This window comes from Myotis nattereri (genome assembly GCF_964212035.1).
Source record: "Myotis nattereri genome assembly, chromosome: 3".
Classification (NCBI taxonomy): Eukaryota; Metazoa; Chordata; class Mammalia; order Chiroptera; family Vespertilionidae; genus Myotis; species Myotis nattereri.
In genome coordinates, this window is record NC_138077.1 from 147,112,784 (window position 1) to 147,130,063 (window position 17,280).

A 17,280-nucleotide genomic window follows, 5' to 3' on the forward strand; every position below is an offset into this window, starting at 1 on the left:
TTAAATAGATTATTTTTCTAAAAAAATAATAGGACTTAGCCAGTTTCATGAAGGTTAAAATAATCATGTTTTATTTGAACAATTTTTCAGATAGATGTCTTACCAAGAAAAATTTTGATTTGTAGTTTTTAATTTAAAAGCATTGTGTGTCATAGATATAATTATTCATATCTGGAGTGGAAAATTAAGTGATGGTTTTACCTGTATTCTTTCAGGTTTGATTTAATTTTGAATGAGATTGCTCCTGCAGCAAGATGTTAATAAGACAAAATCTAGGTAAGTAGAAGACTGCTTTTTTAAAATAGTACATACCAAACAAGGAATAATACCAAAAAAAAAAAATTAAGTGCCTTCTAGTTCAGAATCAATGAGTTTTTTAATAAAATTCTGAAATACAAAGAATTGACTTTTTGATGCACTTGACCCAGATGATTTGGTGGGAGAAAAATACAGCTATCAAATTGTGGAACTGAATAATTTCCTCTTCTATGTTGAGTTTTATAACTTAGGTGTGCAGTTTCTAATAACTATAAAACATGTTAGAAAATCAGATTCAATAAAAGGTTTATTAGGTTGCTTCACTTGTGGATTATAGTACTTGAGTAGTCTTTGCTTTTGTGAACTTTACTTTCTTATTTCCGTTAATAAAGTTAATAAAGTACTTCCACAAATTGGTTAAATTATCCTAATTGTGACTTTTTAACATAATATTCAGAAATGAATGGTTTAATATTTTCTTGTGGGTATCTCTGTTTTTTAAATTTAGCATTCTGATTTGCTTTTATTTTTTTTAAGGCTGTTGACTTTCAAAAAATTGAATTTTGGCCATGTACTTTTGGTCTGGTATAATATAAGACTTCTTGTCTTATATTTTTGAAAAGAGTGCTTTAATATAAAAAGCATAATAATATAAATATTATTAATATATTTAATAATATATAAATTAAATATTATATTTAATAATATAAAGTGCTTTTTAATAATATAAACTGTTGAAATGTTAAAAAATAGACATTTACTATCTATTGTTAAGTGTATATGGTTTCAAGATATAAAATAAGAATACTTTGATAAAATTACATAACTTGATCTTTCTCTAATCTAACCAGATGGTTCAGCTGTCAGAAACTTGCTGATCTCAAAGTAAAAAAAACACACCTGTTATGAGAAGTGCTATAATTGAGTAATATGCAGTAGAATATTGTATTCTCAATAAGTGGTTTAGACATAATTTAAGCAGTTTCCCTTTTATTGCTATTATATAATAACCAGAGACCGGGTGCTCAGCCTGGCCTGCATCCTCTCACAGTCTGGGAACCATCGATTTTCGACTGACAGCTTAGGCCGCTCCCCATGAGGAGTGGGCCAAAGCTGGCAGTCAGACATCCTTAGTGCTCCCACAGTGGCGGGAGAGGCTCCCACCACCGCCGCTGTGCCTGCCAGCCCAGCTTCTGGCGCACTGACCACCAGGGGGCAGCTCCTGCGTTGAGCATCTGCCCTCTTGTGGTCAGTGCGCGTCATAGTGACCAGTCATTCTGCTGTTCGGTCAATTTGCATATTAGGGTTTATTATATAGGATGATAGTAATGGTAGTTTGAAGAATATTTATTGTCTGTATATTGTATTAAGTGCTCCTTATGCCTTATTAATCTTTATATTACCTCTCATGAGATAGGTGACTGCAGTGTAGAAAGTATTTATTTTTTGGTTAATAGGGCACTATTTCTTTTTATTTAGGAAAAGTATTTTATTTTGCTAGCATGCATTATAAGGAACATTTGCCTGCATATCTTCCTGAAGGAGAGAAGCTACTGTACTTAAGGTCTTACAGGGATTTTGTTTGCTAGTTGAATATACAGGGTTTATTAGAAGCTTTATTTTGATTTCTTAAAAGTTAGGTATTACTCAAGGGATGATACTGGTTTAATTTACTCTGACTTTATCCCACCCCAATTATATGTGCAGTTTTCTTTTTATATTAAGTTCTAATGTATGTATGGTAAAATGTGGAAACTTTAAAATACAGAGCTGAATGACTTAAAAATATGTGTTTATATATATAACCACTATCCAGATCAAGATGTAGAATATTTTTATTGTCCCAGAAAGTTCCTCTTGCTCTTTCCTTTCAAATCCAGTATCCTTTCTCCCTGAGGTAAGCATCATTCTGAATTCTATCAGCATAGCTTAGTTTTCCTTGAACTTTGTGTATATAAAACTATACATTCTGTATTCTCTTGTTTCTATTTTTCATACAACATAATGCTTTTTGAGATTTCCTCCATGTTGTATCAGTAGTTCATTATTTTTTAATGTTGAGTAATATTCTGTTATATGAAAATACTACAAATTTTTTATGCACTGTCTATAATTTTGTTTATTGGATTCTCCAAGTGCCAGCAGTCTACAGCTGCTTTCCTTCCTCTAGTTTTCCCGTTCATTTTCCTCATCACCTGCACAGTAAAATGTAAGCTCTGTAAAATGCTATACAATGTTATCACTGTAGCTGTTTCAGAATGCCCAGCAGTGTCTGAGTAAACAAACTATGAGGCTTTATAGTCTCAGTTTTAGTCCTCAGTATATGTTGTCAGTCTTCTCCAACCACTTGCATCCCCAGTTGTCAGTGTCCCTCTCTCCTCATCAGCGTATCTCCTGAAATAGTCCCATCTCAAGCATCATTTTGTTTTTGAGCCAGATCTGGCCATACCGCCATAGTCGGTTTTCTTTACTAGACTGTGAGCTCTTTGAAGGTAGATACCTTCCATGTTTTGTTTATCTCAGCACAGTACTTAATGAATGTTTATTAAACATAGAACAACAAAAAGCTATCTCTCAGACAAATAGAGATTCAGAATATTTGCAGGAATATGATGGGGGCTTTAGCACTTCAGTTGCTATTGAGTTGTATGAAGGAGCCTATGAGCAATATGAGGCAGCATTATAGACATTTTGGAAAGAGAAATAAAATATCCCCTGTCTTCTTTCAGTCTAGTTGGTATAAAATAGCTAATCATTATTGATTTTGATTACTCTTCCCAAATGAAGGCATTAATCCATGTTATGGAAATTGGAGTGTTTGTTACTAATAGTGTTTATACTGCTTATTTCTTTTGTACTAGTTTGTAATACTTATTTTTCTAAAAATTTAAAAAGATGTGTTAGACTAATAGAAGTAGAAGATTAGGAAGATTGGTCACTTCTGTAAGAAGTAAAGAAAACTTTTTCTCATTTTCCTCAGGGTAAAAACTGTTGGAGTGGAGGAAGAAATTGAATTATAGCCTGGAATTGTGATAACATTTTCGTTTCCTATAGCTTAGGAAACTTGCTGTTTGCTGAAAAGTATTTTTTAAAAGTTTGTTTTATCAATGTAAATCTGTAATATACATAAATAATATATATTTTTTACTTTTTTATTGAATTTTATTGGTGTGACATTGGTTAATAAAATTACATGGGTTTTAGGTTTATAGTTCTATAATACATTATCTGTATATTGTATTGTGTTTACCACCCCAAGTCAAGTCTTTTTCCATCACCATTTATCCCCCTCTATATTTTCTTAAGAAATGAAACTTTATAAAACTTTGAAGCATTTCGCACTAGTTTTCTTCCATATTTGAAATTTGGCTAGTTGGGTTGGATATCGTAGTCAGCTGGGGAGATTTTATGCCTGAAGCTTGATTGCCTTCTAGCAAGTCCAAAGCGAAGAGAGGTTCTTTCCCACTGGGATCAATTTGTTGCTTTTCCTCTTTGCAGCTTCTGCCATAAAGGTTGAACACAGAGTTGGATGTTGACCCCATCTCATGCTGTTCCTCTATCTCTTTACAAAGGTTTTCTTAGACCCAGATTCTTATTGAATGTAGGACCCCAGTTATTTCTTTTATTTCATCATGGATGTTAAGTGTGTTTAGTTTTTTTGTTGATAAATTTTGAGTATTCAGAGAAATTTAATCTTGTGATTGCTTGATTTAGTGTCTTTATTAGATTTTAGACTAGTGCATTCCCCTCCCAGAGGCTGATAGGTATATTTGAATTCAGACTCTTCCTCTTCATTTTGTGCTTGAATATTTTAGTCAACTGCGGCTAAGCTTTTCCATTTTGCAGAATTCCTAACTCCAAGGATTTGAAGTTCTTCACAAAAGTGTGTCTTTTTTAGCTTAATTTTCTTAATTTCCAAATTACCCTCTCTGTGTTAGTAGCACTGTAGATGTGCTTCCCGTTGTTGTAATGTGAAAAAACACACCTTTTAATTAATAAGATTATTTGTTCTTCACTCTTGATGACATTGTACAGTGTACATTTGACTGTTTTCAAATATATTGCCAAGCAACATTCAGTATTTTCAAAATTGTATTTTAAAATAAAAGTCATATTCCTTATATGTGTGAGCAAATAGTATAGAAATATTTAAAAATAAGAAGTAAAACTCTCTTCTCTCGCAGCACTGTGCTCCCCACAAATTATCAAAAATAGCTTGTATATATTGTGCATCTTTCTCTTTCCATTTAGCAATATATCTTGGTCTTGGACATTTTTTCATATATACATTACATATAATATAACTGTTTAGATACTTGGGTAAATCTCAGGGTTTTGTTTTGTTTTGTTTGCTTATATAAGCAATACTGCAATAAATATTCTTGACTCTATCATTGGGATTGTGTGAGTTGTCTGTATGGTAATTTGTAGTAATGGGTTGCCTGGTCTCTGTATATGTCCTTTAATTTATGATATATATTGCAAAATTGCAATGAGATTGTATCATAACATTCTTATTAGCAGTTTTTGAGAATATCTGTTTCCCCACACTATGCTAAATGTTAATTTGTGTTTTAATTCTTGCCAGTCTAATCAGTGAAAAGTATATTTATTTGTGCATTTCTTTAATTGTGATATTTTTCAAAGATTTGAAATGTCACCTGCATTTCATTATTAAATCCATCAATTAACATACTTTCATGGTTTAAGTACTGTATTTAGTTTTTAATATTGAATAACCAGATTTTAATAAAAGCTACATATGCTGACATATGAGCAAATAGCCTTCTTTGTTCCCTTCATATTTATTTAGGATAAATATTTCATAATGATGAATTTCTTTATAATTTGCCTCAAACAAATGTTAACATAATATGTACGTAAATAGAAAGAAAATAAAAGCCATTACTAAGTATTAGGTTTATTAAATCTGGACTAACAGCATGCCATTCATACTCTGAGTATCAGGTTGTTTCTTGCAACCTGAGCATTAAGAAAACTTTCCTTCTTTGTGGTTATGCTTTTGTTGTCTTTAACATGTATGATAAGCTATAATTATTTGTATCAGATCAGCCTTAAAGTCTATGAACTCCTTTTTTCAAATTCTTTAATTCTAGAAATCATTAAATTTAAGAATTGAAAAAAAGAGCTGAGAAAAATCCTTAACATATAATAGTTTTCTCTGAGTTATTTTTAAGGATTAAGATATTGCCTTTTTTGGGCTTATTTTTTGTACAGTATTTCTCAGTGTGATGCCTTTATTCCTGGGTATATTTGTATTTATCTTGGTTTCATCTCTCAAAACTTATCAGGCTGGCAGGCAGAAGTAGTTAGGGGCTGATCAGGCAGGCAGGCAGGTGAGTGGTTAGGAGCCAGTGGTCCCAGATTGTGAGAGGGATGTCTGACTGCCAGTTTAGGCCCTATCCTGCTGGGATCCAGCCCAGACTGGAGAGGGTGCAGGCCAGGCTGAGGGACACCCCCTACCCCCGTGCACGAATTTCGTGCACCAGGCCACTAGTATGATTATATTATTTACTTGCTCAAAAAACATAAACATTTTAATGGATAAATTTTCATTCTTAGATCTTCTAATCAAGAGCTTCCAAAGTTATGTTTCAATCACTTTTATTGGTTTCATCTACTCTTTTATCAATAAGCATTTGTTGTGGCCAAATTGATTATCATTATTTTTTTTAATTCTGAACACTTCTATCTGTACTTACATCTTTCTCACCAATTTTATCCTCAATTCATCTATTCACTTGAAACTTAACTTTCCAAAAAAGTTCTGCTCAAATCCTGCCTTGTCTTGAGATGACATAGTCCCTAGGAGGTCATTTTCTCTCTATATCTTCTCCCCTGGTTGTAAACTGAACCACCTATTGATTGAATGACTTAAAAGTATGACAAGATAGAAAGATATTAAATATTTACATCTCCTACAGCACCCTCTGCAGTTGGCAGGCTCTTATGTTTTTTTGATTAATTGAAAACTAACTTGTAACCTTAGATTTTTTTTTTAAATAAAAGTTTATTGTGCTTACTTTTTCTACACTTGACAAGCAGTTAGATATTTTTTTTGCCTGATTGATTAAAAACCCAAAACATGATAAGCCCAGATTTATTTTATTTAACAATTATAATTGTGCATATTATATGCCAGGCTTTGTTATAGGTCTTTATAAGTATTAATTCAATCCTGTTTTTAGATAAGGCAACATAGATATAATGAGTGTGTAAACTGAGATACATTGAGTTTAATTAACCTTCCAGTGAAAGAGTTATGATTTTAATCAGGTAATTTAGCTTCCTTAAATATTATTAGTACTGCCTCTCATTAGAGCTGTAAAATAATTAAGCTGTGAAGAGAAGTCATACAGGAAAAAGCTATAATCAAATATTTAGTCTTATTTCATTTAGGTTTTCCTTTCTCCTTTACCCTCAGGTTATTTTGGAGCAAATCTAGACACTTTATTGGTCCACTCCTGACTCTCAGTGGTAATTTCTTTTAAAGCTTAATATTGTTATACTTCATACTTTAAAAAAGTTTAAAATAAGCCTGCCTGTGTCTACCAAAATCTTTTCTAGAATTTTGTACGGTTTACAATAAACCTATAGATTGATTTGGGAAGAATGAGTCTTCTAATATACATGTATAGCTCTCCATTTATTTAGGTCTTTGATTTCTTTCATCTGCATTTATAATTTTACCATACAGATGTTTTACATATTTCATTAAGTTTATACCTGAGTATTTTGTTTTATTTGAATTGATTATAAGTAGTATTGTGATTTTAATTTCAGATTTTATGTTTATTGTCAATATATAGAAATGTAATTGATTTTTTAAGGAAAAATTCACCTAAAATAATCAATTTTAAGTATAAAATTAGGTAACCTTTTAGATTTGCAGTATTTTGCAACTATCAGCTCGAACTAGTTCCAAAATATCTCATCACTCCAAAGGCAGAGATCCTGTACCTATTTAGGTAGGTACTCCTTATTCCTTCCTGCTCCTAGACTCTGGCAATCACTAATTGGATACATTTCTGTTTATATGTGTCTTGAAAAAAAATTCAGCAATATATTGTTGTTTTCAGTGCACAAATATTTCATCTCCTTGGTTAACTTTATTCCTAAGTATGTTACTCTTTTTGATGCTATTATAAATGACATTGTTTCCTTATAACTGTGTGTGTGTGTGTGTGTGTGTGTGTGTGTGTGTGTGTGTGTTATCTTTTGAGTTTTCTATTTAAGGTCATGTTGTCTGTGAATAGAGAAAATTTTATTTTTTTCTTTTCAATTTGAATGCTTTTATTTTGTTTTCTTGTCTAATTGCTCTTACTGGAACTTCCAGTACTATGTTGAATTGAAGTAGCAAGAGCAGATGGTCTTGTTTTGTTCCTCATCTAGAGGAAAAGCTTTCAGTCTCACAATTGAGTATGAGTTTAACTGTGTGCTTTTCATAAATGGGCTTTATTATGTTGAGGCCGTTTCCTTTTATTCTTAGTTTATTGAGGTTTGGTTTCTTTGATCATGAAATGGTGTTGAATTTTGTCAAATGTGTTTCCTGCATCAATTGATGATCATATTTTTGTGTCCATTCTGTTAATGTGGTGTATTACATTGGTTGATTTTTGTATGTTAAACCATCCTTGCAACGTGGGAATAAATCCCACTCGATCATGGTATAGTAATACATTTAATATGCTGTTGAAGTCCATTTGTTACTATGTGGTTGAGGATTTTTACATCAGTATTCATCAGGAATGTTGGTCTCTAGTTTTCTTATTGTGTCTTTGTCTGGCTTAGTATCGGAGTATTGCAGGCCTCATTGAATAAGGTTGGATATATTTCCTCCACTTTAATTTTTTGAGGGTTTCAAGAGAATGGGTGTTATTTCTTTTGAACTCTCCATTGAAGCTGCCAATCCTGTGTTTTTCTTTGCTGGGAGGGTTTTGATTACTGCTTCAATCACCTTACTCATTATAAGTCCGTTCATATTTGTTACTGCTTCATGATTCAGTCTTATTGGTTGTATGTTTTAGGAATTTATTCTTCTTGTTTATTCATTTTTTTGGTGTACAGTTGTTCATAGCATTTCCATAATCCACTTTCTGCGATACTGTTTGTAATGTCTCCTTTCATTTCTGATTAAGTCATTTGAATTTTCTCATTTCTTTATCTAGCTAAGGACTTGTTAATTTTGTTGACCTTGTAATAAAACCAACCCTTTTTTCATTTTCTTTCTATTTTTTGTTCACTGTTTTGTTTATCTCTGCTGTAATCCTTATTATTTCCTTCCTTCTAACTTTGGGTTAGATCAGTGGTCGGCAAACCGCGACTCTTGAGCCACATGCGGCTCTTTGGCCCCTTGAGTGTGGCTCTTCCACAAATTACCACGTGCAGGCGCGCACATACAGTGCGATTGAAACTTCGTGGCCCATGCACAGAAGTCGGTTTTTGGCCGGGGCGAGTCTATTTTGAAGAAGTGGTGTTAGAAGAAGTAGGGAGTGTCAGTTGGTTGGGCGACGGGAGACGCGGCGCGGGAGAGGTACATGGTTTTGAGGTACATTCGCTGAGGTTGACCCCTTCCAACTCTCCCATCCACACTTGTCTATCTGAAACAAGTGTACAAGTCTCTTAAGCTCTGTTTATTTTTCTTCATATTTTTCTTTCTACTCTTCAGACTGCATAATTTCAGTGGACCTACTTGCATGTTCACTGTCTTCTGCTTGCTCAAAACTACTTTTGAAAGCCACTAGTGGATTTTTCATTTTAATTATTGATTCTTTATGTGAAGACATTATTCGTCTGGCTTCATTTAGTTCTTTTTACTGTGGTTTCTGTTATTTCTTTAAGTTTATTAAGACTTAATGTAAAAAAAAAAAGACTTAATGTAAAGGTTTTGTGTAGTTAAGTCCTATGTCTGTGCTTCTTCAGGGATAATTTCCATTGACTTCTGCCTCTCCCCCCCAATGAATAGGACATACCTTCTTGCTTGTTTGCATGCTTTGTAATATTTTTCTTGAAAAGCTGGACCATTTCAATATTATAATGTGGTATCTCTGGATGACCCTCCCCTCAGGGTTTCTTGTTACTTGCTTTGATTTGTAGTTGTGGCATTTCAACATTTTTTAAAAACTATATTTTTGCCACTTGTCTTTGGACTCTGTATTCTTTTAATTGTGATCACCTAGTGGTTTGACAAAATTTTTTTTTTAATTCCTGGAGAATAGAAAAGGAACGGAGGAAAGAAGGAGAGGAAAGAAAAGAAAAAAGTTTAAGGAAACATATACCATTCCATGCATTGCAAATAGGCTTTTTGTTTGGGCACTTTTTCATTTCTTAGCCAGATTATTTAGAACTCTTCCTTAGCCTTCTCTTCCTGTTTGCACTGAGTATAAAGATTAGCCAGAGGTGTAAGCTAAAGATTTTTTTCTGGTCTTTTCTGAGCAGGCCCTGGGTGATGGGCAGGGCTTTCTAGATCTTCCATTCTATACACAAGCTTTTCAAAGACCTTTCCCATAGTGCCCCGCTTCCCATATTTTCCTCCCAGTCTTTCTAACATCCTATGCTTCACTGCTTTTCTGTCTTGAGACATTTTTGAGTTAGGTGAAACAGACATATATGTGCATTTTCAATCCTTCATTGAACCTCTAAACAGGTCAAAACAAATATATTAAGTTGCTTTTTTCTTGATTCAGCATTTGATTTGGTGCTATAAACTTTTTACTATTTTCCAGAGTTTGGACAGAGTTGCTTCTGACAATTTTTGTTCCAGTTTTCTTTGGAGGGTTGGGTTCTTTTAATTTCCCTACTGTATTTATCAGTTATACAGAGACACAGAACCAGTAGATCGTGTGTGTGTGTGTGTGTGTGTGTGTGTGTGTGTGTATGAAAAGAGATTTATTTTAACAAATTGACTCGTATAAAAATAGAGGCTGTCAAATCCAAAGACTCAGGCTGGCAGGCTGGAGACCAGAGAAGAGCTGATGCTGGTGTTCAAGTCCAAAGGCTGTTAGGCTGAAGAATCAGGAAAGATGTTGGAGTTCATGTTTGAAGCCCATTTGTTGCAGAATTCCCTCTTGTTCAGAGGAGGTCAGTCCTTTCTTCTATTCAGCTTTTCAACTGATTATATGAGGACCAACACATTATGGAGAGCAGTCTTCGGAATTCTCCAGTGAAATCATCTCGGCCTATACATTTCCTTTTTGGAGTTTTACAATTCTAAAATTTAACGTTATGGGCTATAAAAGATGAATTTAATATTAAGGGAGTTGTGTTTTTCAAGATATTGGGCAATTTCATCCAAATTGTTAAATTTATGACTGTAAAGTTATTCATAGTTGTTTTGTAGGGATGGTAGTGATATCCACTGTTTCATTGTGAAATTGGTAATTTTTATCTTTGTCAGTCTTGCTAGAAGCTTACTTTATTTTTTCATATAACTTTTTAGTGATTTTTCAGTTATTTGTCATTTTTATTTATTTCTACTCATATATATTTCTCCTTTCTGCTTACTTTTAGTATATTTTGCTGTTCTTCTATTATTTCTATGCAGTGTTTCTCTTCTTATTTGTAATGTTTGATGCTGTAAATTTCCCTGTCAGCATTGCTTCTGCAGCATCCCCCATATTTTGATATGTTGATATGTATTTTCATTTTTATTAAGTTGTCTTAATAAGGTTCCCCTTTTTTGGAGATTTTTTTGAGGCATGGATTGTTTATAAGTGTGTTACTTTTCAATTGATAGGAATTTTCCTGTTTTAATTCCAGTTATTGATTTCTAATTTATTCCATTATGTTCAGAGAACACATTCTATATGATTACCATATATATATTTTTTAGTTTGTTCAGGTTTGTTTTATTGCTATGGATACTGTATATCTTTATGAGTAATTATTTTATGGACACTTGAAAAATGTTTTCCTCTCTTGCTAGTTGCAGTGTTCTATATATGTCATTTAGATCTTTTCTTTCTTTCTTTTTTTTTTATTCTGGGATTTATTTACCTTCTATGGCTGTCACTGGAACTGAGAGCCGGCTTTAGCTCTGAGGCTCTGCTCCAGCTCTGAGACCTCAGCTGCTGAAAGCAGGAATCTGTGTTTGTTTGGCTTCTATAATTGAAACACTGTTGCAACTCCAGCTCCACCAGCTGACTGAAAGCATGGGGTTTGTTTAGCTTCTATAATTGCAACATTGTTTCTTAGAGTGCAAGCTCAGAGCCCAGCAGTGGCAGGCGGGGAACCTTGGCTTCCTCCGTCACTGGAGCAAGCAAGCCTCCTGTTCGTTTCAGCTGCCTGGCTGCCGGCTGCAATCTTGGTTGGCAGTTAATTTTCATATCGCCCTGATTAGCCAATGGGAAGCATGTCAGAGGTATGGTTAATTACCATGTTTGTCTATTATTAGATAGGATGATTATTTCAAGCAGTTGTCAGATATAGTCTAACATTTGATTTTTCTCTTTTTGGTATCAAGTGATTGTCTTATTAAAGTTGTGATTTTTTTTATTCTTGTCATGACAGGTGATTATTCTGTACATTTTGGCTATTTTTGGAGATTCTGGACTCTTAAAAATTTGTGTTTTAACAGGTACATATACTTATTTAGACGTAGTGTGCAGATCTTGGCCTACTTTTGTGGGCTATGCTTTCAGTGACTATTTAATTATCTGAATATTGTTTTTATTTACTTGATTTATTTTATGCCCCTGAGGCTTCCACTGGTCCTGTTGGTGCTCCTTTAGGGAGTGGAAAATACTTTCCCAGACCAGGCCACCTGTTGCCTTTAAGTGAGGGAAGCTTGTCTCTGGTAGGATAAAGAATATTTTCTGGATTTGGTGCTTGTTGTGGTGGGATCCCCTTACTAATGCTCCCCATCTACACACTACTTCTCAGTGGAGGAAAGCAATCTCTTACCTGGCAATTAAGGATAGTGCTTTATTATCAGCAGAGCTTTCAATTGATAACTCTTGCTGCTTCTGCTAAGTTTATCTGGTTTGGACTACTGATCAGTCCAGGGAAGGAATGAGCCTAATTGGGCTACCTTCTGGTGCTTTATTGGAAAACAATGGGCCTGGTCAATCTTCAGGTGAGCACAGAGTCATAAGGTATTCTTCCACTATCCTCTAGTACAGCGGTTCTCAACCTGTGGTTCGCGACCCCTTTGGTGGTCGAACGACCCTTTCACAGGGGTCGCCTAAGACCATCCTGCATATCAGACATTTACATTATGATTCATAACAGTAGCAACATTACAGTTATGAAGTCACAACGAAAATATTTTTATGGTTGGGTCACAACATGAGGAACTGTATTTAAAGGGCCAGAAGGTTGAGAACCACTGCTAGTCCCAAGGTCCCTAACAAGCTTATCTTCCTCTTGACTTCTTTCAGATTTCTCCTTTATCTTTTGTGTTATTTCTGGTTTTATAGTTGTAATGAGCAGTGGGGAGATAAGTATACACCGAAAGTGGCATGATTATAACCCATGTTAATTACTGTATTTTATTTATCCTGTATAAGATTATTTTCATAAGTCCATTAGGTTTAAAATCTTTGAATGATTTGCCTGTTAAAAAAATAGTGGCACGTGTAATTAGTTGATATACCATGAATATAGCATCTGTTATAGAGTGATAGTTTTCTAATGTTCTAAATGACAAAGGTGACTTAGATCAGAATAATTTGCCTGTTGATTTTTGGTAAGGCTTTGAAAAGATCTAAGAAATTTTACAGATACATACATTTCAATTTAATTTAATTTTACATATAACAATAAAACTTCCGGTGTTAATATTTATTTGTCTTATCTAGTCCTTCTAATGTCTTAGAATGTGCCTAACTAGTCTTAAGTAAATTATTAGGAAATGGAAGCAAGAACACAGTCACACCTGCCACAGGTAAACAGGTGCACCAAATATACAGGTTAAAGAAATATTTCTGATTTCTATGATTCGCTCTCTTTGGAGATCTCTACCTTAGTAGTAACTACAGTTCAATACCTATTGTACCGACAGTGATGATGACAGGATTTTAAAAATTTGTTTCTAGGTACATATTTAGTCTGGAGGGATGTTTGGTGGTTGAAATATGGAAATTTCTAGAATATTGTCACTTAAAAGGGGTATGAAACAAAATATGTAAAAAATTGGGGAGTTTTATGGATTCTTGATCATATAGGCACGATCTGTTAAAAACTCAAAGTTTAGTCATTTTTTCTCCCACAGAGGATTAGGGGCGGGGGCTAGAAAGTTCCAAGCTTCTAATCATAGCTTAGTCTTTCTGGTGACCAGCCCGCACCCAAGAGCCCATCCAGAGTAGCCTCCTTAGAACAAAAGATCCTCTTATCACTAAGGAAATTCCAAAGGATTTAGGAGGTCTGTATAAGATTTTCTTATCATTCAGGAAATTACAAGGTAAGTTTTAAGAGCCCTTTGTTAGGAATGAGGAGCAGAGACCAAACATATATCATGTGTCACAGAGTTCCTTGTATATTCAGGACATTAACCCCTTATCAGATATATGATTTACTAATATATTCTCTTTATTCCATAAGTTGCCTTTTCACTCTTATTATGTCCTTTGATTCAAAGAAGTTTTTAAGTTTGATATAGTCCCATTTCTCTATTTTTGCTTTTATTGCCTTGCTTTTAGTGTCACATCCAAGAAATCATTTCCAAATCCAATGTCATGAAACTTTTCTCCTATGTTTTATTTTACCAGTTTTAAAGTTTTAGCTCTCATGTTTATGTCTTTGATCTATTTTGAGTTAATTTTTTTTTTATTGATTTTTTACAGAGAGGAAGGGAGAGAGATAGAGAGTTAGAAACATCGATGAGAGAGAAACATCGATCAGCTGCCTCCTGCACATCTCCCAGTGGAGATGTGCCCGCAACCCAGGTACATGCCCTTGACCGTAATCGAACCTGGGACCTTTCAGTCCGCAGGCCGACGCTCTATCCACCGAGCCAAACCGGTTTCGGCTTGAGTTAATTTTTATATATGGTTTATCTTAGTCCATTTGGGCTGGTATAACAAAATACATATTTTGGGTAGTTGATAAACAACACAAAAATTTATTTCTCTCAATTCTACAGGCTGGAAGTCCCCAGATCAGTGTGCTAGCATGGACAAATGTGCCCAGGGTCCTTTTCTGGGTTGTAGACTTCTTGTTCTATCCTTACATGGCAGAAGGGGCAGGGAACTCTCTATACTAGCGGTTCTCAACCTGTGGGTCGCGACCCCTTTGGGGGTAGAACGACCCTTTCACAGGGGTCGCCTAAGACCATTGGGAAACACATATATAATTACATATTGTTTTTGTGATTAATCACTATGCTTTAATTATGTTCAATTTGTAACAATGAAATTGGGGGTCACCACAACATGAGGAACTGCATTAAAGGGTCACAGCATTAGGAAGGTTGAGAACCACTGCTCTATACCTTCTTTTATAAAGGCATTAATCTCATTGATGAAGGTTCTTTCCTCATTACCTAATCACTCTGAAGGCCCTACCTCCTAATAACATTACATTGAGCATTAAGATTTTAACATACAAATTTGGGGGAAACACTAACATTCAGACATAGCATGATGTAAGCTAAGAATCCAGCTTCATTGTTTTTGCATATGTTTTCCAGTTTTCCCAGCACCATTTGTTGAAAAGACTGTTCATTCCCTATCAAATGGTCTTGGCATCCTGGCCAAAAATAATTTGACCTTATATGCGAGGATGTATTACTGGGCTCTCTCTTGTATTCCATTCCATTAATCTGTATGTCTGTCTTTATGCCAGTACCACACTGTTTTGATTACTGTAGCCTTGTAGTAAGTTTTTGAAATAAGGAATTATAAAATCTGCAACTTTGTTCTTTTTAATGATTGTTTTATCTATTTGGGATCGCTTATGACTTTAGGATTAATTTTTCTATGTTTTCAAAAAACTCCATTGGGAATTTGATATGGGTTGCATTAAGTCACCTTTGGGTAGTATTGACATTTTAACATTATTATGTCTCCCAGTCCATGAGCACTGGATGTTTTTCATTTATTTTGACATCTTTAATTTCTTTTGGCAATGTTTGTAGTTTTCACTGCACCAAGTCTTTACCCTCCTTGACTTATTCCTAAATATTGTATTCTTTTTGATGCTATTATGAATGGAATTTTTTTCTTAACTTTTTCTCAGATTGGTCATTGTTAGTACATGGAAAAACTGCTGACCTTTGCATGTTGGCTTTTTTCTATCATTATAGTTTTTCTGTTTTTTCCCATTTTATTGAGATAGAATTTACATTCATCAGTGTATACATTTAAAGTACAGCCTAATGGTTTAGCTTATGTATATTGTGAAATAATTATCACAATAACTTTAGTTGGCATTCATCATACACACACACACACACACACACACACACACACAAGAAAGCAAAACAGAAAAAAAAACATTTTATTTGTGATAACTGAGGATTTACTCTCTTAAGTTTGTATCATACAGCCGTGTTAACTATAGTCATCATATTATACATTACATCCCTATTTTATTTATCTTGTAACTGAAGTTTGTATTTCTTGACCACCTTCCTCCAGTTCCTCCTTACCCTACCCCCTGCCTCTGGCAAGCACATACCTGATTTCTTTGTTTATGAGTTTGGGGGGTATATGTGTCGCACACTTCAAAATTCCACATATAAGTGAGAACATACACTATATGTCTTTGTCTGACTAACTTATTTCACTTAGTATAAATTCCACCAAGGCTCATTCATGTTGTTGCAAATGGTAGGATTTATTTTTTTTTTTTACTGGCTGAGTAATATTCCATTGTATCAGTTAGATATCCCCTCCCCCCCATCTTTATCCATCAATTGGTACTTAAGTTGTTTACATTTCTTGGCTATTGTAAAGAATGCTGCTATGAATATGGGGGTGCGTATATCTTTTTGAGTTAATGTTTTCATTTTCTTCAGATAAATACCCTGAAGTGGAATTGCTGGAACCATATTGTAGTTATATTTTTAATATTTTGAGGAACCTCCATACTTTTTTCTGTAGCAGCTGCACCAATTTATATTTTCACCAACAGTTTTCTTTTCTCCACATCCTTGCCAATATTTGTTACCTCTTTTTGATGATAGTGATTCTAACAGATGTGAGGGGGATGTATCATTGTGGTTTTGATTTGCATATTTCTAATGACTAGTGATACTGAGAATCTTTTCATTGGCTATTTGGATATCTTCTTTGAAAAAAATGTCTATGCAGGTTTTTCAGACATGCTGAGTTCCATGCACACAGTCAGAGATACAATTCCCTGGGTGAGACTTGAATTCACAACCTCAGCATGACCTGCACATGTACTGCAATGGTTTTCTCCATTTTTGAATTGGATTTTTTTTATACTGAGTTATGTGAATTCTTTATGTATTTTGTATATTAACCCTTTCTTGAACATATAGTCTGCAAATATTTTTTCATTTCTTTTGCTGTTTTAAGCTAAAAGAGTTTTAGTTTGATGTAGTCCCACTTGTTTATTTTTTATCTTGTCCCTTGTTCTTTAGATGTTCATGTCCAAAAAAGTTGTTGCCAATACCCATGTCAGGGAGCTTTTTTTTGATGTTTTCTTCTAGGACGTTTATGGTGTCTGGTTTTACATTTAAGGTTTTAATCCATTTCAAGTTAATTTTTATGATTGATATAAGATAGGGATCATGTTGATTTTGTATGCTACTACTTTGCTGAATTTACTTATTATTTCTGACAGCTTTTTTGTGGAATCTTTAGAATTTTCTGCCTATAAGATTATGTCATTTGTGAGCAATGGTGACTTTATTTCTTCAAAAATTGGTTGCCTTTTATTTCTGTCTTGCCTAATTGCTCTGAGTAGGACTTCCTGTACTATGTAAAGTAGAAGCAGTGAAAGTGGGCATCCTTGTCTTCTTCCTGATGTTAGAGGAAAGATTTCTGTCTTTTGCCCTTTAGTGTGATGTTAACTGTGGCATTTCATATATTGCTT

The 17,280-nt window shown here is 34.1% G+C and overlaps 1 protein-coding gene across 1 annotated transcript in view; it reads left to right on the plus strand.

Moving 5' to 3' along the window:
• Positions 1–232: 232 nt before the first annotated feature.
• The window catches only part of ZNF644 (zinc finger protein 644), a gene marked incomplete at its 5' end in the record, with an annotated part of 83,973 nt that continues 66,925 nt past the window's right edge, over positions 233–17,280 (plus strand). Inside the window, 1 exon segment of the mRNA XM_081087767.1 lies at positions 233–276. Coding sequence (XP_080943893.1) covers positions 233–276 — 44 coding nt within the window.